Genomic DNA, 27,348 nt, shown 5'->3' on the forward strand with positions numbered 1-27,348 from the left:
TTTTTTAAAAATATATTCCCTCTCATCAAGGAATTAGAGAAAAACCAATAGTTTATGTTAATATTAAGCTTTCACACTGTGCTCCTTTGGCATCAGATCAGCTTACCTTTTTTTTTTTTTTTGTTGTTGTTACCTTAAGACAGATAATATAGAACAAAAGATACTGACAAAAGGCTTGCTTCAAAGCTCATCAGAGCCGAATAAAAATTATCTTTGTCAAATGTAAAATGATAAAAGCCATTTGGAAAAGAAATAATTTTCAAGCTTTTTAGAGGGTATGATAGAAAACTGCAATTAAATGTTTATGTTTATATAAAAATACTCAGCAGGCTTATTTAGATCATAAAGAAGAAAAAAATATTTAAGTATGCAGGAAGGGATCAATTTTAGTCTTAAGTATTTTCATCTAAATTAGCATCAAATCTATCTAAAAAAAATCAAGTAAAAGTAAGGCCCCAATTCTGCACACTGTTACATGCGAGATGTCCCATTGAAGTCAATGGGGGTACTGTGGTGCATAAATTTAACCATGCTCATAAATGTTTGCTGGATCATGGCTTACAAATGCAGTGAACAGACAACATACTAGGCAACAAGAAATTCTAGCAATGAACATTTATCTCATACCTACTGCTTGAGCAAACTCTCATGCCTTCTCTGCATGCTAGAATTCAACAGTTTGCAACTGAATTGATGGCATTACATACAAACAGTTCATTGTATCCATGCAGTATCATGTTAATAGCTCTTGCAGGTCTGCATCACAGCCACACTAGCACTGACATAAAACTGTTCAATTTGCAACATACTCTGATTACTCATCCCACAGTTCCCAACACAACTCCCAGAAACAGGACATTCTGGAGATTTCTAAAAGATAGCTGTGCACAAAGGCATTAAAAGGATTGCTTGAACCACTTCAGCTAGCCTGTGTCTATACTGTCACTTACAATGGTTCATACAAAGCTGGTATTCAACTCTACTGTAAGCAAGTACAGTCCAAATGGTATTTAGCACGTTTATTAAACTGTTTGAGAGCATTTGCCTGTGGACACAGAACACATTACAAGTAGGCTAGAGGCAACAAACACTTTTTAGCATAATAAATTACTATACACAAGCCTAGGACTATATTGCAAAAATTATATGCAACAACTGCTTTTTGTGCAATTACTTTTTATGCAATACTCATTAATTGTTCTGGAAACTTTTTTAACTATTACAACACATTAAAAAAATTAGAGGTGACCTACAAAGAATTTCTTTAAAAATTGAGCTTGTGTTCTCTTTTGCTTCTTTATAATGTAAGAAAAGGGCACCAAAGTTATTGGTTTTTGTTTTGTTTATTTTCTGTGCTTACTTTTCAGTTTAGAAGTATTAGAAATGTCAAACCCCATCTTCTCTGGTTTTGGCGGATGATGTGCTAGATCGTGAGCTGTCACATATTAACTGAAGAGGTAGAATAAAATTTTGAAGACAGACATTCTCATAAAAAGCGTTAGTCACTGAAAAAAAGCTAATCAAACAGTGACTAAAATATCACTTCCCTGCCCTAACTTTCACTTGCTTTTTTTTTTAAAATGTCAATTTCACTAGTTCTCCAGTCATAAGAAGTCTTTCCCGACTAGCTTTTAGGAACTCTTGAAAACTACTTTTAGCAACTCTTAAAAACTCATCTTAATTTATATTGTACTTTAAGATCAAATACACAAATTGTGGCTTTAAAAGATGCATTTTATTTAAAATAAAGAAGCCTCTTGAAAAATGACGAATTTTCAAAAGGCTTTTGTTTTTAAAAAAAGATCATTTAAATGTCAGATTCTATCCTAATTTCCACACTGCAAAACTGAAAAAAAATTAGTGATCACTTTAAACATCAAATGCACTATTCCATGAACTAATGCCAATGTATGAAGTTTATAGGCACTGGCTACTACAAGAAATGTGGCCAAAGTTGTAACACTGATTAACTTAATGTTTGTAAAGTACTTTGATACAAAAAGGTCATCATTTTACAATCTGCTTTTACCCCACAAAATGGTCCAGATTCTTCTCTTAGATACTGTGGTGTGTTATTGCAGTAACTTCATCGAAGCCAATGGCATTACACTAGATTTACACAAATGTAAACAAAACTAAGATCTGTCCCTAAGATATGGAGAGCATGTTATACTCATGTTATAAGATTTATTCATAAAGTAACAAAGAGGCTGAATCATCCCATTGTAGTCAATTGAGCAGGACTGGGCCCGGAATCATTCTAGCCATTCCTTTGCTATAGCTAGATTATCTGTTACATAATGAAAAAAACTGAAATAGAGAAGTTTAAAAAAGTATCTTGTCTTAGGATACAAGATGATCTTGGACCTAAAGAATGCATGTCTCTCTGCCCCTACAGGTAAAGGTCCCAAATATATAGATCTCATATTTGCTAAAGACTACCTAAAACTTGTCCCCCCTCCGCTGCTGAATATTTCATAAGCAGCCTGAAAAGGGTTTTGTCCCCACTCCCCCTTAAAAAACACCTTAAAAATCAAGAATGCCAAGTCTGGTATTCCCGTTTTACTCAAGTACTTTCTTTATGTCTCAGGGCTGGTCAACATTTCAAAAGTTGTACAAATACAATTAAACTGATGTAGCAATTTAAGACAAGGTGATTTAAACAAGATTTAAAACAGTTTGTGTGTTTTTATGTTAATGCTTTGCACTGTTGTAACTTGATTGATTTAAAATTCATTTAGTTATTCCATGTACCATTTCTAGTATAACCTAGAATTCAGAACACTTTACCAAAAACTGTCACTAATTAGAAGTTCAAAGAATAAAGTCATTCTCTTTCCCCTATTTCTAGAAAAGACTACCTTGGCATATTATTAAAGGGGTAAGCATGCTAAATCTTTAAGATGTCCTTTCTCTAAATGTTAATAAATCAGAGAAATTTAATAGATGTTAAAATTCTAGAGTGGCTAAAAACCTCCTTCCTCTCTGCTTTCCTTCTCTCATGATAATTTCACTACTTCTTCAGTGATTATGGAGTTTTCCCAAGCACACAAGACCTGAATATCTAATGAAAGACCCAGACAATAAACCCTTTTGGGCTTTGTTTGTATACCATAAAAATAAAACAAAAAGACACATGGCTTTTTTTTTTTCTTTTCAAAGTCACCTTTAAAGAATTTGAAGACACTGAAGTCTAGTAGTTTCAAAATGTACCTGCTTTATTTATTAAATTTATATAATGTTTTGCATTTTTCCTTTACAAAAGGAAACTTCAGTACATTTTAATTTTTTAAACAGTCCAGTACTCAAAATCTAGAAATCAACCACCACATATCTATGCGTCCTTAGCTGCATTAGTTATATAACTACTATAGCTCAGATTTGAAAGAATACAAGGAGTTCAATTCTGGGAACAAGAGGATTAACTAAATCTAAACCACATTTTATTGGTATTATTTAAAATAAAAAATAAGAAAAAAATAATTACCTCACTGTTCTGCAATGTTGGTTTGTCATTTTTCTTACTGTGGAGGAAAAAAGGATTTTACTTAGCTTTTGTATAACTTGTTTTGTTACTTAATTTTACCAAATCTTGGCCTTTTTAGAAAGTTCTAACAGATCAAAGGGATTATTACAAAAGACGTGGCATCTATATGTTACAATGCATACACTGTACAGTAAAGCATCTTGTGAAATCTGAGAATTCTAAGTACAGTTTATGCATCCTTACCAGATCTAGTTAAACATTTCTGGTTGTTTTGTTTATATTTAGGCATACTGTAGAACTAAAAAGGCAGCCAGAAGTCTCACCTGATACTATAATCTTTAAAAAGATTAAGAGGATTATGTTTTTGCCTATGTTACACAAACTTGATTAATCACTTCTAAGAACACTAGACCTGAATCCTTTAATTTGTTACATATAATTACTAAACTATAATTACCATTAATTGATTTGCTGAATCTATTAGTCTAGATTTCCAAGATTCTAAGCATGTTTCCATTAGATTTCCATATTCAGACCTGTATATCTTATGGCATTTACCAACTGTATTATTGGGGAACATCAATTTAGGCATTTACCTGGCACCTCTATCACTATAGTATCTGACTACCCTATAATATTAATGGACGTTATCTTCTGAATACCAATGGGAAAGCATTATCATCCCTATTTTAAGTAGCTTGCACACAAGAAGTCTTTGGGAGAGATGGGAACTGAACCCCTATTTTCTTAATTCTAAACCACTGTGATAGCCACAAGATCACCCTTCTTCTCAAAACTATGTGCTATTACTTTACTATTTAACTGAAACATTACAACTTTTTTCACTCTAGGTGAATGTAAAATACTTAATCCTGGGACTTCATGCTATATGTTGTTGTCTTCTATACTATAAATTTCTGGGCTTTTCATCTAACAAATGAAGCATCTCCAAGCATATCTGCAGTTGCTCCACTGACTAAGACTGAAAGAACTGTGCCCAGGTACAAATTAATAATCCAGTCCTTTTGGCTTTGATGTTTCACTCCATATATAATAGTTGAACCAATTTATTTTGTATGGCATTTGACATGTAATTACAAATAATTGTATTATACTAGAGATTATTATTTTAGATAAACCTTTTATGGAAGAAAGACTTCTTGAAACCAGATTTCTGAAAGTCTTTTTTCCCTTCCTGTATTTCTCAAAACAGTTAAAGGAAAACTCGTTTACTAACAACTGTAACTAATTAGGAGTCCAAAGTACAAAGTCACTTTCTCTCCCCTATTCTAGTAACAGACTTCCTTGCCATATGAGACAGCTGAGTCACTGGAAAGGAAGAAAAGATGGGAAGCATTCAGAAAGCACACAGAGTAAATGGAACATTTAAACATGCACAAAGTTTAGATCATACCCAAATGAAGTTCGTTATCATTCCTCAACAAATGCATTAGTTCCAAAATATGTTTATAGCAGAGGCACTGAGGCTATGGCAGCAAGTAGTTGCAGATGGCATCCCAGGAACCCAGAATGTGATATCAGAAATAGCAGGCAAAAAGAGTAGATGAGGCAGGCTCAAGCAGCAACACCAAGCTGGGTGGCTACTAAAGCGCCTGTAATGTGTCCCCATTCTGCCACAGCAACAGCAGCATCCTCCAACACTTGCTCCTGAAAGCTCTGTTCTGGCTGCACTGAAAAAGGGCCCAGAACTAAGTGTAAGCTGTAACAAATTCCCACTAGAAGGATCCATGTGTGTCATGGCCCAAGCAGGAGAAAGAAGATAAATGAACTACAGAAAGGGGGGAAAGGAAGGGAAGGAAAGAACAAAGGTGATGGAGGAGACCACCTGGAAAGAGGATCAGGGAGAGTGAGGCCAGGTCTACACTTGGAAGGCTTTGCTGGTATAACTATACCAGTACACAGGTCCAGTGACACAGTAGTACTGTTAGGAGAGACAAAGCACTGGTAATTTAAGGTTAATTATTTCACAAGTCATGCATGCCTTATGCCATTAGAAAGCTGAGAATCTTTGATTTCTCTTGGTACATTATAATTCTCTCTGGCAGGCCTGGAGAACAGCAGTGCTAGAAATCACATCATTCTAATAACTATCTCGGTGTTTTTCTTCCTATCTCCATTCTGACAGGGTTAGAAACCAATGCAGCAAAACAACAAAGTTAAGACCATTATGGCTAGAAATGCTTTGGCAGACCAATACAAATATTTTCAGTATCAATATACTTTCTCCAGGTCTGCTAATCAAAAAGGAAAAATTATATTCCTGAAAAGATGTACAAAATTGCTTAACCAGTAAAGGAAAAAACTTGTTCTGAAACAATGACAAACTATTATAAACAAATGATAGTCAAATGTAATATTTTTATCAGAATGTTTAATATAATACCAACACAAGATAGAGGAAAATGTTTAATCTGTAACCTTCATTTATAACTTGAAGGGGTCTATTATAGGAGGGAGTGGGTGAGGTTCTGTGGCCTGCGTTGTGCAGGTCAGACTAGATGATCATAATGGTCCCTTCTGACCTTAAAGTCTATGAAAAAAGAGCTTTAATAGTGCTTATATTCTATTTCTCTGAAAAACAATATGATGAAAAAAGATTCATGCTCTAATTTTTCAGCATCAAATTGTGATTTTCATTACATAACACACAAAGAAACTAACAACTCTCAGAAACTAACAAGTGAATCCACTGTCATTTTAACTAGTAAAAGTTTTTTGTCAGCTATAAGCGTATTCTGTTGATAAAAACTGTCACAGGTTTGGTACAAACTTACTTCTAAAGGCTGATTGCTGTAGGATTTGTTTTGTTTTCCCCTTCTTAAGAGCCTCATTTCTTCAGCTTGGTATATACTGGCATTAATCCAGAATCTATTATGCTATTGTAAAGCTTTCTGTGGGAACTGCAGTTACATGTTCAGTGGATTCAAAGGCAAAAGAACACTTCCAAAATCAGCTAGCAAGACTAGTGGCTGTGAGCAATACTGCATTATGTGGTACCCAAGTAAGTATATTTGGATTTAGAGAAAGATTCAGTTCTCCACTATTCCAGGCCTCTCTCTTACATACAAAGAGGATCAAACACTTCATTGCTCCTATAAACCAAACGTTGTGTGTTATCCAGCATGAATGCAAATGACTTTTCAGTTTTAAAGGCCATCTAACAGGTACCCAGAGGGCAGAATAGTAGTTTAGCTGACCCCAGAAACTGAGAGTATAGCTGAGGCTGGAAGAGTCATGAAAGTGAAATTGGGCAGGGAGCAGAAAATTCTCAAAAGATTTGGATGGGAGTAAAAATGTGATGGTGATGTAAAACATGTCCTGACAGAAGAACATGAATACATTGTAGCTTCTATAGGCCAAGCTCATTGCACACACCAGAGACATCTTGCATTCCTCCATTCCCTCACCACCAGCTCCCTAGGTGCCACCCTTCCATCCACTTTTATTTCAGGGATGCACCCCAATCCATCCCATCCCCTCCATGCCAAGTGCTCTGAGAGTTCCCTCCCCTTCATACCAGGGGCTCTGTATCCCTCCCCATTTCCCCCTTGCCATGGTCCCCCATTCTTTCCCTCACCAGGAGTTCACTGTCTCCCTTTATTTCCCCCTTTCCTCCCACCATTTTCATTTCTTTCTGTGTGGGAAAGAAGTCTTTCAGGGGGTCAACATTTTAAACTGTAACAGGAAGCTGGGTAGAGCTTCCCTGGGAGGTACTTTTATGCTGGAATGTATTAATGGCTGCCATCAACAAGTTCTTTGCTCTAAAGTCTATAGACAATTACAGAGGTGTTTGAAGATGCTGGTTCTGCCAACCAGATGCAACGGGCTGTGTGTGTCCTCCATTTCCCCCTTTCAGTTTCTTCAGTTTTCACTAAAATTAACAGGGTTCTGGTAATTGATTTCTAGATTTCCCTGAAATTTTGGAAAATCAGAACCATAGGGTTAAAAGGAATTGCAAGGATCCTCTAGTCTAATCCCTGCCAAGATGCACGATTTGTTGTGTCTAACAGGCAGCTGTACCTTGGAATTAATCATCTGTAGCACTGAAAAGTTAACACATTACAAACAGACAGAAAGACAAATGCCACCACACTGAATTCAGGACCTTGCTTTGCTCAGCCAAAGTGTTATACTGAAATAATGTTAAGATTGCAAGGACAAGGAAAAAAATTATGTGAACATGGAATTGAAGATTGTACCATAAAGCATATATGCCAGGAGATTCAAGAGTGGCATTTCCTAACTTCTGAATGCCTGACTTTGCAATCCTACTTATTGTAATATTTTTATATGAAAATTTCCTTCTTTTTTTTTTTTTTTAAACTGAACCCTAATGACTCAGAATAGTTGCAGAGATAACCTTGAAAAGGTGATCTGATTGTAAATTGTTACAGTGACATTTGCCTCAGGGCTGGTCTACACTGAACCGCTGAGTCGCTCAGGGGTGTGAAAAATCTACACCTGAACAATGTAGTTAAAATGACCAAATCCCCAGTGTAGACAGTGCTAGATCGACAGAAGAATTGGTCCACTGACTTAGCTGAAAGTTCTCGGGAAGGTGGATTAACTACAGTATAGTTAATTTAGTGTCTGCAGCTGTGCCACTGTAGCATTTATGTGTAGACATAGCCTAGGCCTACACAGAAACTCTGTAGCTCTGAAAGGTGTGAAATGCCCCATTCATTTCAATCGGGCCCTATGGACACTCTGTGCAAAGGGATATTTTCCAAGATGCCAGGGAATTCAGTATTTGTGTAGAATTTAACATTTTACTATAGCCAGGCAACCAACAGTTTGTTTTCTATCTCCTTGCCTTGCCTCAATTTGCCTGCAACTGTCCTAAAGTTTTCCACACAGAAGAGTGCTATTCAGGTTACAGGGCACACTCCCTGCACAGTTCAGTTGAGCCAGCCAGGCATCAGTGTGTCATGGAGCCAAAGATTGAGTTCAATTTGCAGCCAGGTAGTAGCAGAAGAGTAAGATGCCCATGTTGGCTGACTAAATACCAATATAGTAGCCAAGGCAGGCAGGGGGATGAAGGCTACAACAAACCTCCCCACTTCCCTGGTACACAAGGAGAGAATAGAAGAGAAGTAGGTTTGAGCAGGGTTTCACAGGCAACACTGACAGCTAAAGCCAACTGACATGAGCCAACTGAAAAACATAATGAAAAAAGTCCTTTACTGAAAATCATTGACTATTTTCAACTATGAGAAATAATTGTGAGTTTTTGTAAGGGAGGAAACAAAGCATATTCTGAGGAGATAGAATTCTTAAGATCCACAGCAATATTATTCATTCTTTCTACAGAATTTGGTCCCATGGAGTCATGGTGTACATGGGACGCTGTTTATAGAGAGAAGTGTTAGACAATCTTATCACTGTGCCTGTCATCAGCAATGAGTACTACCCTATAACTCAAGTCCCGCCCAGTCAACTTCTGATGTCAGTTTAAGTTTCAAAATAATAAGTGGATGAAGCCACAGCTACATCATAATTTTGATCTAAGAACCATAGTAACACCTGCTCCCCTGGGACAATGCAGATAAAAAAGCCTGGATGAAGCACATAAATGCTGCGACAGAGCTTTCTTGATGGAAGAGACCCAATTATTGAACAAGCTTCAAACAGGAGATCACACAAAATCTGAGTCTTTAACAACTGCTACAAAACCTTCCTCTTAAAAAAAATCTTTCCATTAGGAAAGCAACCCAGATATTAATGACTTCCAGGTCATAGCAACACTTTGCCAGGAACCAATCCTGTCCCATTGACTTTAACGTCAATGGGATTTGGATATTGGCAATGGCATGTTGATTAACAACATTTTTTGGAACAAACAGCACACCTGCAGGCAGGTTTGCAAGGCTGAAGCCAGGAAAGGAAGCACTGGGATGTGCCAAGCATGTAGGTATGTGAGGCTGCAGCCTGGGAACAAAATGTTGGGATGCACCTTCCCTGGCTGCAGCCCCACAAACCTGCCTGCACACAGAGACTGCACGGGAGGTAAGGGCTGCAGCCCAGAAGCTGGAGCTGTGTGGTACTTCTCCCTGAATTACCTGAGCTGGATCCTGCTGGGGGACTGCACCTAGAAAAGGAAGCACTAGGACATGCTGAGCCCTGATTCCTGGAAAGTGCAGGGAGAAGTAAGGTGCAAGCCCCCCAATCCGCCAGTGTCCCCACTCCTGTAGAAAGCCTCTGCATCCAGGCTGCCACCCTACTGCCTGCTGCTGCCCTGCCCGCAGACAGGTTTGCAAGGCTGCAGCCAGAAAGGCACATCTCAGCGCTTCCTTCCCTGGTCTGTGCCTTGCAAGCCTGCCTGTGCTATTTACTACTACCTGCTGGATAATAGCAGGTTTTTGCTGGCAACCAAGGAGTTGCTAATAAGCAGAATTTACAGTAAGTCTTCTTGCAGTGGCAAATGAAGAGTCTATAATTATGGTGGAACAAACTTCCACAAGAGAACGAAGTCAAACCACAATCTCACCATTTGCAAAGAAAACTGCAAAATACACATGTAAACAAAAATACTTCCCTAAACAATTATGTAATAGTTATACCTACACAAAAGGGATTCACCCTCACCATGCTCCGTTTATGACAATTCTCTACAGATAAGGGAGAAGAGATCTATCTTCAAGACATAATTGGGATGTAAACAGTCATTGTGAGGTGCTCAAGTATTTGGGTGATGAGTGTCACAGAAATATCTATTAAACTAATGTTTGTAACTGGCAAAAGCATCAAACAAAAGTCATTAAGTACAGTTACCGCTGCTAAGGCCTGAGGGCAAACAACATCCACTTCAAAACCACAAAAATCAGGAAGTATGGAGTAAAGCCATACAACTACTCAAATCATCTTCCCAAATAGATGCACCCAGAAAGCCTTTACCCCCTAAAAGTCAACAGTTATTGAAATACTGGATGTCACAGCCATCTAGACAACTTTAACTCTGCGCTCTGTGGGATGATGCTGTATTTCCCAGTTTATGTGGTTTGATTTGGGTGATGTTTGTCCTTTAAAACTTTAATCATTGAAGGACTTTTTGAAATATTGGATATAGCATAAATAAATAAGTTACATTTAGAAAGTATCCTGACTCCATGAAATTGATTTCCTTTTCAATGAGAAACCAACTTGCAAGGCCCTGAAATCTGCAACTGCTAGGCTCTTTGTCCTACTAGTTATAGGCAGCATGGAAAGAAAAAAAAAAAATCAGCATTGTTTTTCAGTGTGGAATTTTTCATCACTCACATTAAATCCATAGTGTGTATTTTATAATTTAATAGAATCTCAGAATTATGAACACCAAAGTTACAAACTGACTGGTCAACCACACACCATTTGGAATCAGAAGTACGCAATCAGGCAGCAGCAGAGACCTCTCCCCCTCCCCCCGAACTCCCCAAAAAGCAAACAGTACAGTACTGTGTTAAACATAAATTACTAAAAAAATAAAGAAAGTTTATAAAAAGATTTGACAGGGTAAGCAAATCGTATCTGTGCTGGTTTCATTAAAACTAAGATAGTTAAAAGCAGCATTTATCTTCTGCATAGTAAAGTTTCAGAGCTGTATTAAGTCATGGTTCAGTTGTAAACTTTTGAAAGAACCACCATAACTAACGATAAGATTTTGTCATGGAGGTCACAGATTCCATGACTTCCAGAGACCTCCATTAAATTATCTTCTTGGCGGTGGTGGGGGGACACCAGAGCCACAAGCTGCTGTGGGCAGTAGGATCACTCCACTACCATCCACCACGGTGGAGGCACCCTGCTGCCATTGCTGTGATGGGTGGACCCTGGAGCCATGAGGCAGCAGGGACCCTGCAGCTCCGAGCCGCTGCCAGCAGCAGAGTCCGTTGCTGTATGCCAGTGCAGGCAGCAGGGACCCCCTGGCTCTGAGCCACCACAGCATCTGGGACCTCACAGCACCCAGCTGCTGCAGGTGACTCCACAGCCATGAGCTGGGGCAGCAGTAAGTGGACCCTGGAGCCCCAAGCCACTGTGGGCAGCGTGGACACTCCACTATCATCCATTGCAGAGGGGGCACCCCACTGTCTTCCACCGTGGCAGGCGGACCTTGGAGCCCTGCGCCAAGGCAGGGCCCCGGTAGTGGCAGGGGTCCAACAGGTCCAAGCTGCCACCGGCAGCAAAGACAGCTGCTGTCTGCAGGCATGTGGGAACTCCTGGCTCCAAGCTGCCTTAGGGACCCTGCAGTCTCCAGCCACCTCAGGGAGCCTGAGAGCCGTGAGCTGGGGCTGTGATGAGGGGACCCTGGAGACATCACCAATGCGGGGGTGGACAGGAACACGGAGCTGCAGTGCTGGCTGGAGAGCCAGTGCTGCTCCCCCTGATTGCTGCATCCTCCACCTCACACGTGGGGCTAGGTCAGCCCCTCCCCTGCCCATTATTTTTAGTAGAAATCACAGACAGGTCACAGCTTCCATTAATTTTTGTGTATTGCCCCTGACCTGTCTGTGACTTTTACTAAAAATAACCATGACAAAATCTTAACCTTAACCATAACTTCTTGTTCAGAGTCACAAACAACCTCCATTCCTGAGCTTCTACTGTACTTCAAATCTGTTTGAATTATTACTAAGTATACAACACAACATATAAATCAGTGGTGAAAGGTTTCCAATGCCCCTGAAAAACCATGCTCACTTCCAAACTACGAAAGTAGATCAAAACACTTGTATTGTGAAAACAGTTGTTCTGAAATACTTACAGAAGAAAAAGCCACTTCCCGAATTTTTAACCGTGCTTTGGAACTTGCCTTTGTTTCTGCATTGGAATATATATAAAATTAGCTATGATCCCACAGCTAACTTTGAGTCTTAGGCCTGCAAATGTGCAACTGTACATCCAGCAGTTAACTGGGTGGGGAGAATGGATTGTGAGCATTGCAGTTTACTAGTTTCCTTTATGGGCGTGCACAGATTAGCTTGTGTCTGAACCTCTGTACTTTTGTATGCAGAAATTACATTTTTTGTGCGTACCATGTTTCACAGTTTCAGGGCAACTGCGCCTGTATTCCCCCTCCGTAGTTCATTAAGGGCACCACTTTAGGCTCCCAGCCCTCTCCTGCGTGGAGTCCTATGTATCTCCCTTCTGACTGGGCATTTTAATGCTGCGCAGCTTTACACTGTGATATCCCTAGTAAGCTAGTCTGCCTAAACAGGCCAGTGCTTGAGCTTTGCTTTTTCTCCCAAGACTATGACCAGTATATTGTCCACAGTTATAAGTTAAACCCACAGCTCCTTCTAAGCACGCACATTTATTCTGAAGATAAAAGCATTACACAGAAAACATTAACACAATACTATCTTGTTTTAGTATATATACTATATGTTAAACAATATTAAAACAACCTACACACATGCTAAAAAGCTTACCAGAGGTCACTTCAGCTCCAACCTAGGGCTCTGGTAGATTTTTAGTCCTTCAAAACCCACAAGTGGGGTTTCCCTGTGTTTACAAGTTCCTCTCTCATAGATCCAGAACCAAGACTTAAGGCTGGGCAGATCAGCCACTTCTTTATAGAGCTTGGGCCTTTGACCATGGCCCTCTGTAAACTGGTAATCAGCAGACAATCGCCCTCTTCTCAGGGCACATCTTCAAAAGGCTGGGTTTTTGCATAACCAGAACTGGGTAATTTGCATTAACTTCTCCCTAGGGATTCCCCAGGAAATCCACTTAACACTTATTGTCCCAAAAGTCCTTACTTGTCAGGCACACATTTGAACTCTCAGGTCTTACATCTATCACATCTCCCACCTAAAGAAATTACATACAATCCCAACCCAAAATAATACATAAAATTTAACACAATAAGGTTTTTCAAGGAAATTTCCCTGTGGCACCATGCACTGCAGATTCTTTATGAATGAATTTTTAAGAGTTTTTACTAAAAAAATTATTATATATAAATAAAAAATAAACCTGATTAGAACAACAATGAAACATCTTAAAGTGAAAGAGTGTAATGGATGGCTGGGGGGGGAGTGTCTCCATTTCACATGCAACTCTATTTCTTGCCCCTGACTCTTCTCATTCTTCTACCTTCCAGTGTTGGGTGTTGAAGTTATATGGGGTGTTAGATGACTCAAAAGAACTGGGCTCCCAAGTGCAATTGTCCTCACTATCTGGGACCAGGGAAGGAAAGGGAGCACGGCTGCAGGCATACAGGAGGAAACATCTGTTGATGCATAATATGGCTGGGTCCCGGTTGAGGGCACTAGATTGACAGCAGGCCAACAGACAGTGTGCACTCCAGCAGAGCATTCTGCTTCCAGGAGTTGCCTGGGTTTGTCCCTCTTTCATTACAGTGTCTTTGGCGAGTGCAATGCTGTCTCTGGCCACTACAACTCTCTTTCTGGATAGCTGCTTTTCTTTTCCCCTCTCTGACCTCAAAAACAACCTCCAGCTAACCATTACTTTCATTTGTGGGGAGGGTGGAGGGGAAGTCTGCAATGAGATCTCCAAACGTGTTCTCTGTTTCTTCCCCCTCAGGTTAGCCAGCTACTCAGCCATTAATAAAAGCCCTGTCCTTGAGGCTGTGGCTACTGCAGATGCCAGGGCTGGGGGAGTATGAAAAACAAACAAGTGGTTACTATTTTCCAGAGTGGAAATAATACATTTTTTAACATGCATTTCTGATTTATCTCCTTGAGATAGGTAGATGGATATGTGCTCTTCATGGCATGGGCTTGTAGACAGTTGATGGTCATGGCTAAGGCTACATGTTTGTCATGGCAGGAAAGAAGTCAGAGACAGTGTGATTTGCCCACTTGTCTGTGTGTTTTTTTGTATGTCTATGACTCACCCTGCAGTAGCAGCTCCTGTGGCTCCTGTCATGCCGGAGTAGGCTCAGCTCCCCTATCTACACATTGTGACCTAGAGCATCAGCTCTCAGTACCACTCAAATTTGATGCATCTGACTCTCTGTCATGAAAGTGGGAGCCGGGGAAAACACAAGCAGCGCTACAACCCCACACGCCAGGTCACAATACCTGGAACCGCTACTGCGAGGTGACCACAAGGCACCAGGCTCAGCCCGTGGGACATAGGAGCCCCTGCTGCGGGGTGAGTCCAAGTCACCCCCTTCCTTCCCTCCTCCTTTGCACAGGGTGGTGATTAGGGCTGCAGTGACAGAAGAGAGTACTGCTGAAGAGGTAAGTGCCCCTTGATAGGGCAAGGAGAAGGCCATTTTTTAATTAAAAAACCAGGGAGTAGTCTGGGTAAATTTAATAATTGTGGTTTTTACTAAAGTTACCATGACTGCTCCGTGATTTTTGATAAAAATTCCATGACAGGTCTGCAGCCCTAGTGATGGCTTTAGCATAAGATGAAGGCAGCTGTCTGGCTAATCCAGCTACCATTTTGAAAACATGCTCGGGGGGGGGAGCCAGCAAAGAAATTAAGGGGACAGTGCAGGCTGAGAAGGAAAGGAGGCAGGCACTGAAGACTTGGAAAGGCTCCTAGCTCACATCTGCAGAGTAAGGCAGAACAGAAATTAGCCCAGTCACAAAATACAATAATAAAGATAGAAACAGTAGATTCTGCTGAATAGCAATCTCTCCAGGAACAGCAATTATCCGACAGCTGACAATAGGTGAAAGGCAGGTTTGCGGAGCAGTAGTCAGGAAGGAAGCACAGGGACATGCTTTCTCCCAACCTGCCCATGCCTGGGACTTGGCATGTCCCAGCACTTCCAGGAAGGTTTCTGGGGCAGCAGACAGGGAGGAAGTGCTGGGGCTGCACAGTACCTCTCCCTGTGCTCTCCAAGCTGGGTTGCTGCCCTGGCACAAGGGGCCTAGAGGCTTGGCATGTTCCAGTGCATCCTTCCCTTGCTGTAGCCCTGAAAACCTGCTTGTGGCCAGGGTAGGATGCAGCCTGGAAAGTGCAGGAAGAAGCACCATACTACTCCACAGGTCCCCAGTGAAAGCCCCGGCATCTGGGCCGCAGCCGCGCCCCCCTCCCCCCACACACACACACACACACACACACACACACACACCCCGCACCTCCCTTCCCCACTGCCCTGCCCACAGCCTACCCCAGGGCCTGATCTCAGCACCCCCAGTATTTCCATCCGTAGCTGCAGTCCCAGACCTGGGGTTTTCCAAATGGAGCAGTGGCCCTGGAGACCACATAGTCAAAAAGAAAAATTGTCACTAGCCAGCACACATATTGCCAATTTTGAACCAATTACAATTAAAGTCAATTGGATGGGATCAGCTACTAGCAAAATGTCACAACCAAAAGTTGCTAACATCAGGATTGCTATAAACCAATATCCACTGTACTTACATGCCTGGTTTCCCTCAGATGATCTGCCTCCTGAATCCCTGGGCTAGGTTTTTGTATGGTAAGTGGGGCTGGCTTCCTAAACAGCTGCCCTCAGGATCCCAAATCCCAAAAAGATACTGGTTTTCTAGGGAGATCTCGTCACTGCTCTCCTTGCATTCTTTCTGTGATGTCTCCCATTGGAAGAAGGAAAGAGGGGCAGACTCCATAACCTCCTTTCGTTCAGTTGTGGTCTAATTACATACAACGTCCACCTCCTCAAAAAATAGACAGGTTATATATCCACAGCTAGGCGGTTTCCTACTATCCCTGGTTTTCATGTAAATTCTCCTAAGTTGTTTGCTCTTTATCTGGAACTGGAAGGCATCCCAGTTGTGACCCTTCTCAGACAGCTGACTACCAATGTCCACAAACCCATCTTTATTCCAGTGGCTAGGCCCAAGAGCTTCCTACACCATTGTTTCTCCCCAGATGGCGATGAGATCTAGGGTCACAAAGCAGCTCCAAGCAACTGCTCAAGGCATGTTGTAAAGGCTGCAGGAGGAATATCCAGCAAATAAGCCAACCCTGGGACTGAGCCAGCTTTTAAACAGAGAAGGGGCCATCTGGACAGCTTGGCTCCAGAGCAGCAGAGGGCAAACAGGTAAACAGACAGCTCAATCATAGACACTCACCAAGTAGTGTGGATAGCTCCTAGAGGATTATCATAGTGGCATGCGGCAGCAGTATACGCACATGAACAACAAACTGTACTAGCTCAATCTGCATCAAACTTAGTACTCTTTGAATGAGAACTAGAGAGTTCACAGTAAGTGCAGAGTTAGAGCACTCTAAGGAGTCGTGTTGTGTTTACTCAGGCATTTTCAGACCAGACCAACACAAGTTAGTGTGGACTAAACCCCTGGGTAGACAAGCACAAAGTTTAAACTAATGTGTAAAGCTCTCTAACACTGCTAATCAACAGGTATTGCATTTTCTTTTAAACTAGACCCACGTTTTATTATTAAAAAGTAACCTCAGTAGACACTTATTTCCAAAGAGCACTCACTGGAGATATATATTTTATATGTAAGCTAGAAATGCTAACAAAAAGTAGCATACAACCCTTTTTGAACCAGGAACCATATTACCTATGTTTGTACAAAGCCAATCAACTATCAGCAGTCAATAAGTAAAATATATTACTTTAGCTGAATTTTTACTCAACCAAGTTTTATGACAAAAAAATGATGACCAATTCTCATTACTTGAAACATTAGAATCAATATCAAGTTTCTTTAAGAGATTTAATTTCTAGAGTAGTCAAGCTCTGAGCAAACATTTTATTGCTTTTCCAGGCTTCTTTTTCTACATGGTATGCTGATCACATGGTAATCAGAGAGCATAAGTAGTGTTATCAGATAATGCATTACCTTTCAACTAAGAGGACCTGGCTCCAAGTGTGTTTTAGGTCAACAGTAGAGAATATATTGGTTTTCACCTGAGCTACAGAATCTATTTGTTCATATTACAAACACATCATACGATCACTTTCAAAGGTCTCTTCACAGGGAAAAACTGGGTTTATATACACATACATACACACACACTGGTCAATATTTTCCATGTACTTCATGGTTCATCCAATTGTTATTTCAGTATCAATTATTTATCAGTATCAAACGAATATCCATTAAAAAAAATCAGACTTCTTTGTGACAAAATACTAAAAGATTAAACTTGCTTCTTGATCTCGGGTGATAGGGGGCAAAATGTGAAGCAGGCTTTTATTCTTGGTTTGTTTTTAACTTCTTTCAATGGCTGCCATGGAGAATAGAACCTCTTGCTTTTTAAAAACTAACAGATTTTGAGAGTCAGTTATTTTAATGGAAGCAACAATTTTCAGCTGTCAGACACTGATCACCATTATTGGAATAACCTTTGTTCACAGCAACAAATCTTAATTGATGCACATGATACAAGGGGGGAAAAACACTTTTCAGCATGATATAGTCTCTCAAATAATACTAGATTCCATGTACCATGGATATCTAACGTTTAAAATTCTAACAGAAGCCACAACTTCACTTATATTTATATGAAATAGCCTCAGCTCTGGAAGTCAACTAAACAAGTCTAGTCCACTCCTAACAAATAAAAATTATGTCTGAGGGGATAATACTGATTGAGAAACAGGACATTTCATTGTGAAACATTCCACTATATGGATATTTCAGTCAGAGGTATTAATATAGAATACTAATAAATTACTTCCAGTAAATAACTTTTTGTACCACTTCTTTTTAAAAACTTCTGCAAGATCTGTTTAGGAGAATGTATCACAATGCAAAAGAACAAATGCTTCTAAATGTCACTACATTTTTAACCTTTATAACATCACTCATTAGCTTTGCAGATATTAAAATGTTGAGACACATTCAACTGGAAGGTAGTAATTGACCTTTCCTCTTCTAAGATATGCAATATATGGTTATTACGCCAACTTAGGTACTTGCATATTAATGTATGACTTGAATCATACTTTATCCCAAAGGCAACAGAAAAGCAGGTGAAAGTTCACAGAGAAGAAACATTCCCACAACTGCCTAATATAAAGCAAAATTAGGAAAGATACCATGACACTTAGTACAAGATACATGTATTCTGAATCTCTCTGAACAAGCAACTCTTTATTTAAGAAAATGTTTTTCTAACCTTTATTTTATATTATATTATTCCTAAAATAGGGTTTGCAATACCTATACCATCCTTCATGATATTCCGCAAACAGGATTTCAAAGTCCAGAAATTTTTAAGGTGAAATTCACCTTTCCCTACACTCGCACAATGTTATCAAGCACTGGCAAAGAAACTACATAAAGGAAAGAATTCCACCCACCAAAAATACCAACCAATAAGCTGGAATAGTGGGCCACAACTCCTCCACACATCTTATTCAGCTACCTAGCCACTAGATCCATAGTTCCATTCTATTGCTCTTTCTAGAGAGGCCTATTCAGGACAAGCAAGAAGCCCCCAGCACACCCACTCTGCCCCCCTCCGCAAATACACCTACACCCTGGGGAAGAGCCTCAGAGGACTTAAATGGTGCAGAGCACTTGGAATTAATTTTTTCAGTACTGCACAAGGGCTTACTGTTTATTATTATTTATATTTTAGTAGCTCATAAAGGCCCTATTAAAAAAACCTGGTAATACAATCCCTGTCCCAAATATTTTACAAACTAGATTAATGACAAGATGCAATTGGTGAACAAAACTGATATGACTGCAGGCAGGGCAAGACTACAGTAATAGAGTGTGCTTTCCTGTAGACTTACACTGTGTGCACCGTTATTCACCATTTGCCTAGCTTTTGACAGGGAGCATTCTGTAAGCTTCACAGCAGAAGTCAGTCTTATGGAAAAGTCTGGAGAATAAGGTAGTATCTCAATGGATTTTGGGGGGAAAGATTGTTTAAGGTAAAAGGGACATCATGGAAAAAAGCATAGATTCCTGTGGGATAATTGTATGGGTACGTGATGGACTGGAGATGATGGCACAATAAGATATTAGAACTACTAGGAAAGGTCTGACTAAGTTGCAGAGGCCATAAAAATACAGCAGGAGACATATTGGATGCTTTGGAAAAGAGGAAGCCAGTGGAGAAATACTGAGGGGAAGGTGACATGATCAAAATGACAAACACCAAAGATTATTTTAGTAACAGCATTCGGATTAGATTTGAGGATGACAAGTTTGCAGCAACTAGGGTAGGGTGAATGAGTTTACAGCAATTAAGACGCATGTTAAGGGCTTGGAAACATCTTTGGCAATCTGAACAGAGAAAGAGGGCCAAATTAGAGCAGATAGTTTTGGTTCAAACCACCTGTTTAATTAGTTGGAAGTTCTCTCCTCCCCAAACCTGTGTACAACTCTGCACCATTCTAATTCATCTTGTAATAGCAGCATTTAGGCTCCTCTCTAAAGTATATAAATGCTCATTAGGAACAGTATTTTTAGAGTTACACCTGGCAAAACCCAAAGGCTCACACACGACACATTCCAAATGCAAATCTCTTAAATTAAGGTTCAACCCCATTTCTGCATGTTCAATGGTGTCAGTGAAAATAAGTCTATTTGACATAGACCTTCTTCTTACTACTTTCAGTAGAAATATAATATATTTAGATATGTACAGTCTGAAAATTTAGGACTATAGTTCCTGAATACCTCTATCATCTCACCACTTCCAAGTCCTCAGAAAAAACCAGCACAGCAATATTATGCCTAACAACCTGTCCAAGCATACACACACAAAAAAATAACTACAAAAATCCTATTAGACCACAAACCTTTTAATTTTGAAACACAAGTTTGACTTTTCACCTCAAATTACTTTGGCATATTTTGTTGAATTAAAAAAATAACCAGAGAAATGCTGTCCTTATCTGTCATTCTGATAAACTGACCACTTTTTACAATAGCTGGAGCCCTTTCTTAGTGTTCCTGTCATTGTGCAACACATCATCATCAAACATTTTTCAGAACCTGCTTTATTGGTAGCTGTTCATACACACTGCATCAATTAATTTTTTTAATATTGTGACTTTTTATGATAGTGTATATGAGAGATACATATAATAAAATTGAGTTATTGTTCATTCATTGCTAAATTCTTATTTAAATCTGCTATTTACACCTATGACAGTATATCTTGTTACAAACCATTTAATCTTCTAGATCCACCACCCTGATTTGTTTACGTTTGTGCAACACTTTGAAGTTAAGTGCTGGGAAGGTGCTAAGTATGACACTGCTTGTACTATATGTACAAACACCCAATCCAGCAAGAATGACAGCAAAGGGCAGGTTGAATTTATTACTTCCTAATGTATCACGCACCTTACCCTACATTTCCCCAACAGGAAATCTTCATAACACGACTCACTCTCCAATTATACAGACTAGCTAACACCATGACATACGAAAACAAATATACCAAAACTTCAACCTCATATGCTACAGAGCCTGATCTCCATCTCCCTGAAGTTTTTCTTGATGAAACATATAGCAAAGAAATGGAGCTACATTTATTCACAGCCCAATCTCCGTTCAGTGCAACAGGGCCCATTATTTGTTAAGGATTAATAGAATTCACCTTAGCTCTTAAAGTTGTCTGGCTGTGAATTCTCTTGCCAGCAGCACTTACTGGACTGAGGGAGAGTGAGTGGTGAGGGAGAATGCCAGCTTTGTCTGCTGAACAGAAGGGGTTTTCGTGGGAGAACGTGTCATGCACAGGGGGGAGGAGATTACCCTCTGGCATTCAAGACAAACCACAGCAATCGCCGGGCCGGGCCTGGGGTCGGGCGGGTAGAAGACCAGCAGAGCTCTCCCCATTTTACTTCTGCCTTTCTCCTCCGTACCCCAAACATCGCTCACTTTCCCCCCGTCTCAATACCTCAACCACCCCGTCTGCCCCTCCTTCTCCTCTCCATAAAGCCATAACTACCCCTCCGCCCACCTCTCCATCTTTTTCACTCCCTCTGACCACCCCCACCTACCCAACCCTGCCCTCTGTCCCCTCCTCTCCAGACCCCAACCTGCCCTCTGCTGCACCCCACCCTTTCCCGTCCTGCTCCTCACCCCCCACAAGCCCTGACTCAAGTTACCGCGGCCTCTCCCCCCGGCTCCAGCGCTGCCAGCCTGGGCCCCCCTTACCCGTGCTGGGCGGCCGCCCTCCGGCGCTTGTTGAGCAGGCAGAGCAGGGCACAGGCGGTGGCACCGGCCACGACGGAGTAGCGCGCGGTCAGGTACTTGCTGTAGGCGGCCATAGTGCGAGCGCGGCGGCCGGAGGACTGTGGCCTGAACCGACACTTGACTCGAGCCGATGCGACTCACTCCAGCTGGCGCGAGGAATGCCGGGAGGCCCGGGCGCCGGGCGGGAGTGCTCGGTCCCGCCACCTCAGGCCGGCCCCGGTACTGCAGCCTCGGCTCCTGCTGTCGCCCAGTCAATCTCTGAGGGAAAGGCGGTGGCCGGTGGATGGGAGCGGCCTGGGCTATATTCTGCTGGCTCTGCGACCTCGGCAGCACCCGGGCCTGCTGTTAAGGGGCCGGCCTGGCCCCGGGGCCCCCAGCCGGCTTCTGGGTCCCACGGTTCATTCCCTTTTGCATACACACCGCAGTGGGTCCCTGTTTCCCGCTGTTCTGTCTAACCCCAGAGAGACAGTGTCGCCTCTGGCTGGCTGGCCTGCAGTTGTTTGCAGTAGATTTGGAGAAGGCAGCTGTGAGTGAGGGGCTCTATTCCCAGCTCTGTGGCTAGCTTGACAAGTCACTTGCCTCACCAAGCCCTTTCACTTCAACCAAGCCTGTGCTATTGCACCTCCCTGAGCATTGGCCCCTGCACCTCCTGGAGCCTCCATTTCTGCACCTCACAGAGTCCCTGCACCTCTCTCCTGAGTCTCTGCTTCTGTACCTCAGTGAGACCCTACAGCTCCCTGAGCCTCTGCTTCTGCAGCTTATCTTTAAGAAATTGAGTTCAGTGGATGCACTCATAAAGTAGTAGTGAGAGACTGGAAGAGCAGAGATTGGCCAGTTTTTCAGAAGAGGCTGTGACGAAATGCACCCCTGTATTCAGACCTTACACACTGTTGTAATAATTTTTGTACAAACAATGCCTTGTGAGATATCATTTAAAAATTAATAGCTTGCTGGTCAATATTATCATGGTGAAATGTGTGTAGCAACATTATATGTAAAGTGATTAACATAAACTAAAATTATGACTGAAATGTGTTTCCCAGACAAGTCTGGAACAGGGCTAAATCTGTTCCTCAAAGACAAAGAACAAGCTAGCACCTCTAGCTAGGTGTCCTCAAAGTTGATTGGCAATCACCTTTCAAGTGGCCATTCTTTGGCAATGAAGGGGGACAGGAACAGCTGGATCTGCATTTTGGCAAGCAAAAACATAGAACCTCTTTCACCATGAGACGCTGACTTTGTCTACACTACAAGCCACTTTGGCATAATTTAGATCAGTAAGGGGTGTGAATAATCCACACTCTTGAGCAATGTAAATTATACTGACCTAAGTGCCTTTGTAGACAGCACTATGGCAGCAGGAGAGCTTCTCTTGCCAACATAGCTATCGCCTCTCATGGAGGCAGGAGTTATTCAGCCAACGAGAGAGCATCTCCACCATAAGTGCTACAGCGGCGCAGCTGCAAGTGCTGTAGTGTTGATGTAGCTTCCCTGTCCTCACAATGGAACGGAAGTTTAGGAGGAAATGCTTTTCAAAGGGTGACTGGACTACAGAAGTGAAGGGCAAAAACACCTAGGGATTGCTCTTTCTCCTGCTTCCTTCCACCTAAGAAGTCAAAGGAACCAGCCCTTTGACTTTGGGGGCATTCCTGAGCTGAGAATTTGGTCAGCAATGTTGCTGAGAACCTATAGTAAGGATTTTACCTTGAACCAAGTCTAGTTTGATAACTTTTAGCTAGTAAAAAGCATTTTATCTTTATCTTTATTTTTCATTTCTGACTTTAATACCTTAAATCAACTTGTTTTATGTTTTAATCAAAAGTAATCCAGTGTTGTGTTTAAAACTAAACTGTTTGGTGACTCCAATTAAAGTTGCAATGGGGCAATGGACTTTTAATATTTGAACAGTCCAGGAGAGGTTGGACAGTGCAGAACACATGTTTTGGGGGAAAATTTGACACTGGGAGTGTTGTGGGGTCATCCTGCAGGTAGTAACCAAGGCTGCTGGAAGCCAGAGTGTGGCTGGTATGTTGCTGACAGGCTGCTGGGGTCAGTGTTGTTGGACCAGGGCTGCAGCTATACATAGACACTCAAGGTGTGACCTGCATGTTGTTTGTGAATGGCCCAGTTTGGGTGCTACAACAGCAAAGCATTGTGAGGCACTCAAGGTTTCAGGGCAGGTGATGATGCAACTCCTCACTGGACTGCACCCCAGAATGTGACAGGTCAACTCCTATTTAGACACCTAAATAACCGCTGAAAAAATTGGCACCTAAATGGGAAATGTACTCTTTGAAACATGCCTCTGTATTTCTGGGCAGCAGGGAGGGACTGTGGTGTCTTAGGTACAAAAAAAAGTGTGTATGATCTCAGACAATATCTGCTTGTCTAGCTTCCAGATTGCTTGTCTAGCTTCTTTATCTTTTTGCTCTTAGAGCCTGTCATATTTATACCACACTCACCACTGTGGTGTTAGACCACCTTAATTTAAAATATTTTTTCTTCCTTTTTCTCTCTGATTGTGAGAACTCTTTTTTTTAAGCACTGGGAAAGTTTTAGATCAAAGAAATGGGTTTTATATTTCATTCTGAAATTTATTTTCTAGTTTGGCCTTGTTTGCATGTAGAACAAGATCTTTACATGCAGAGTTGCACAAGTTTTAAAAGCTGTGCTATATACAGTCTTGCACTGGAATAACAAAAGATGTGAATTAAACATCTTTGAGTTATTTTGGTGCAAGTTAGTTTGTGTGACACCCTTATTTTTGGGGGTAGGAGAAAGTGACTAAAGTGGATTTTGCCAAAGTTACCTTTAGGTAGTTGAAGTGGTAGGTTTAAAAAAACAAAAACAAAAACAAAAAACCACCCCTAGTGTGGGCACAGTTATATCAGTACAAAAGTGCATTATACCACAATAGTTATTCCTGTGTAGAATGGGAATAACTATACCAGTATAAAGACAGGTCTACACTAGAAAGGGCTTGCCAGAATAGCTATACCAGCAAATCCTCCTGGTGTAGGCAGTTTGCCAGCAAAAAAAAGTGCTTTTGCTGATATAGGTTATACTGGTTTGGCAAGCAAAAAAACTATATTGCAAAAACCACTTTCATGTTGATATAATTGCATCTACACTAGGGTTTTTGCTGGTATAGAAATTGGGTCGGGGGAAGAATTCATCATACCCATAACCAATATTTCTATACCAATAAAAGTTTCTAGTGTCAACCTGGCTTAGGCCAGGTCTGCGCTACAGAGCTTTAGCCTGTATAGCTATGCTGGCAAAGCCGGTTAATATTCATTCAGCATAAACTGGCAGAAGATGATATTCTGCTGGCAGAGTTATACCATCTTCCCAAATCACATTCTGTTGGCATAGTTGCTACATATACCTGTGGGGGTTCCTATCATAGCCATGTGGGCTGGAGGTTGTTTTAAAAAAAAAAAAAAAAACCAGCAACAACAAACCAAAAAACACACTCCTGGCTGACATAGTAATGCTAGCAAAACTGTTGAGTAGACCAAGACTTAAATCAGCAGAGCACCCCCTTGGTAGACACTTGTATACTAATAAATAGGTGATTAACTACTATATCTCAACTAATATAGTTAAATTGGTACAAAAACTGTGTAGATCAGCCCTTGATCATCAGACATTCTTCTCACATAAAAGTTCCTCTTTTCTTCTCTCTCACTGCTTAAGGCCTTAGCCTCTGCTCTGGCTAGTCACCACTCTAGGTTTATCTTCACTGTTTTGTCTCCAGGGAGGTGCTTTGTTTTCTTGTGTTCCTGCCTCTTGGCTGACCTGCTACATCTGACTGGCTGTATCACAGAAGGTAGAGAGATCCAGATTGTCATCCCTATTCTCTACTCTCTACAGCTACTCTTAACTGACACGTAAACGACAAAAGATTCCTCTTTAAGGATATTTCAAACTAACAGTGGTTGGGAGTTTTCTAAATTCCAATAAATTAGCTGAACTTTTCTTTAGTCTGATTTCTTTTTTCAGTTATTACAAAAGTAACTAGTCCTACAGGTAACTCTGCTTCCTTGAAATCCTCAACCTAGGACCCATCCTGAATAACTGGGCTGGGCTGGGCAATACTCTGTTCCACCTGTTAAACAGGAAAATCTTTATCCATTCTTTCTCTGTCACCTCCTTCCCCCTGCAACCCTGAGTTATGGACAAGTTATCATCTTCATCACCCGCCCACAGCTGGAACAGTGTAGGCATTTTGGAGTGAGGTGCAAGAAAAAGTAGCAAGGAGAGGTACTCAAATGGCTTCATAGTGGACCCAAATTTGCTTCAGTTGGCTCAGCCTTCTGCACTCTTTGCTTCTTCAGTGTGTCTGCATATATGCCTTTTTCTGCATTGTCAGGCACTGCACGTATTTTTGTTAACTTTGTGATGATCTACTCCCAAGAATTGCCTATCCTTCATTGTGGCGGATTAATGCGTGTGCCCTGTGGGCCTGTGCCCAGGGGCTCCAGCCAATTTGGGGGCACCTGCAGGAGTGCTGGAACCTACAAAGAAATGTGGCCCTGCCCCCTGCTCCTTCTCTTCCCCTGAGACCCTGCCCCCTGGCCAGGCTGGGGCGGAGGCCAGAACTAGGCCATGGTAAGACTCCCCAGGGAGAACGGGCCACTGTGAGGAGCCCCAGACCCTCTACCTGCCCTGGGCGGGGTGCCTAAGAGCAGCCCCCAATCTGTGTCCCCACCTCCTGGAGCATGATGCCCAAGGCAGATGTAGGGTCTGAGGATTCTCACAGCAGCTCCCTGGGCAGCTCTTACCATGACCCTGTTCCGGCTTCTGGCCTGACCAGGGGATGGGGCCTTAGAGGAAAGAAGAGCAAGGGGCAGCACCCAATGGCGAAGTGGGGGCTAAGGCCCACCTCAGCCTCCCACCATGAAGAGGCTGGCGCCGCTAGCAGGGGCTGCCGTCACTCTGCACCTGCCCGAGGGTACTACGCCCATATTAAAAAGTGGGTGGGCATAGCCCTCCTGGGCCATGGAGTTCCAGTGTCCCTGGGCCCCCTGAGGTGTGAGCGGTCCGAATGTTCTTTGTGCCCAGGGCCCCAGTAAATCATAATCCACTTTTGGTCCTTTGATAAAGTAGAGTCAGCATACAGAGAGTCAGAGCATACATTTTCTAAAGTCAGGATTACTGGATCTACTTCTTTTTCTGCCACTGACTTACTATATACTTTGGGCAAGTGGGTAGTCACTTTGTGCTTCAGTTGTCCCATATGTTAAGAGAAACCTCACAATGTTTTGAGGAATTATGCAATAATATTTAAAGGGCATGAGATCCTCAGAAGAATAATGCTATATAAGTATTATTGTTGCCCCTCAGAGCTGGATTTACACCTTACACACCCCTAGGCATAGCATCTTTGGCGCCCCCCCCCTGCCTAGAGGTGACCTTCATTTTTCTGTGCAGAGGGTAACAGAGGGGTGATGGAGGAGAGGTGGGATTGACTGGGCCATCTCAATGGGGGGTGAGGGGCTGGGGTGACTGGCTTGGCCAGCTCCAGGTGAGGGGGGGAATATGCTCACCCCTGGGCTCTTGAGTTCTGGCTTGGCCAGGGGGAGAGGCCTCAGTGGGAGGAGGAGGAGCAGGTCAGCAGGACCCTGGGAGAAAGGAGGAGGTGGCAGGGACAGAGTTCTGGTGCTCAAGTGAGGCCCCTGGGTGTAGGCCCTAATCTGCCACTGTTTATTCGCCCTTAGAACACCAGCGCCCCAGGCACGTGCCTAATGTGCTTAATTGGAAATCCGGCCCTGTTGCCCC

General features: G+C 41.9%; 1 protein-coding gene across 1 annotated transcript in view; it reads right to left on the reverse strand.

Moving 5' to 3' along the window:
- Window positions 1-21,989, reverse strand: part of ABCD3 (ATP binding cassette subfamily D member 3) — a 52,139-nt gene extending 30,150 nt beyond the window's left edge. The window contains exons 1-2 of the mRNA XM_067538434.1: window positions 21,526-21,989; window positions 3,488-3,524 (exon numbers count right to left, since the gene is read on the reverse strand). Coding sequence (XP_067394535.1) covers window positions 3,488-3,524; window positions 21,526-21,638 — 150 coding nt within the window. The 5' untranslated portion in view covers window positions 21,639-21,989. The remainder of the gene's footprint in view (window positions 1-3,487; window positions 3,525-21,525) is intronic.
- Between the last annotated feature and the right edge of the window lie 5,359 nt (window positions 21,990-27,348).

The sequence above is a fragment of the Emydura macquarii genome, unplaced genomic scaffold, assembly GCF_026122565.2.
Source record: "Emydura macquarii macquarii isolate MOO-44397 ecotype Brisbane River unplaced genomic scaffold, CSIRO-AGI_Emac_v2 contig_480, whole genome shotgun sequence".
Taxonomy (NCBI): Eukaryota; Metazoa; Chordata; order Testudines; family Chelidae; genus Emydura; species Emydura macquarii.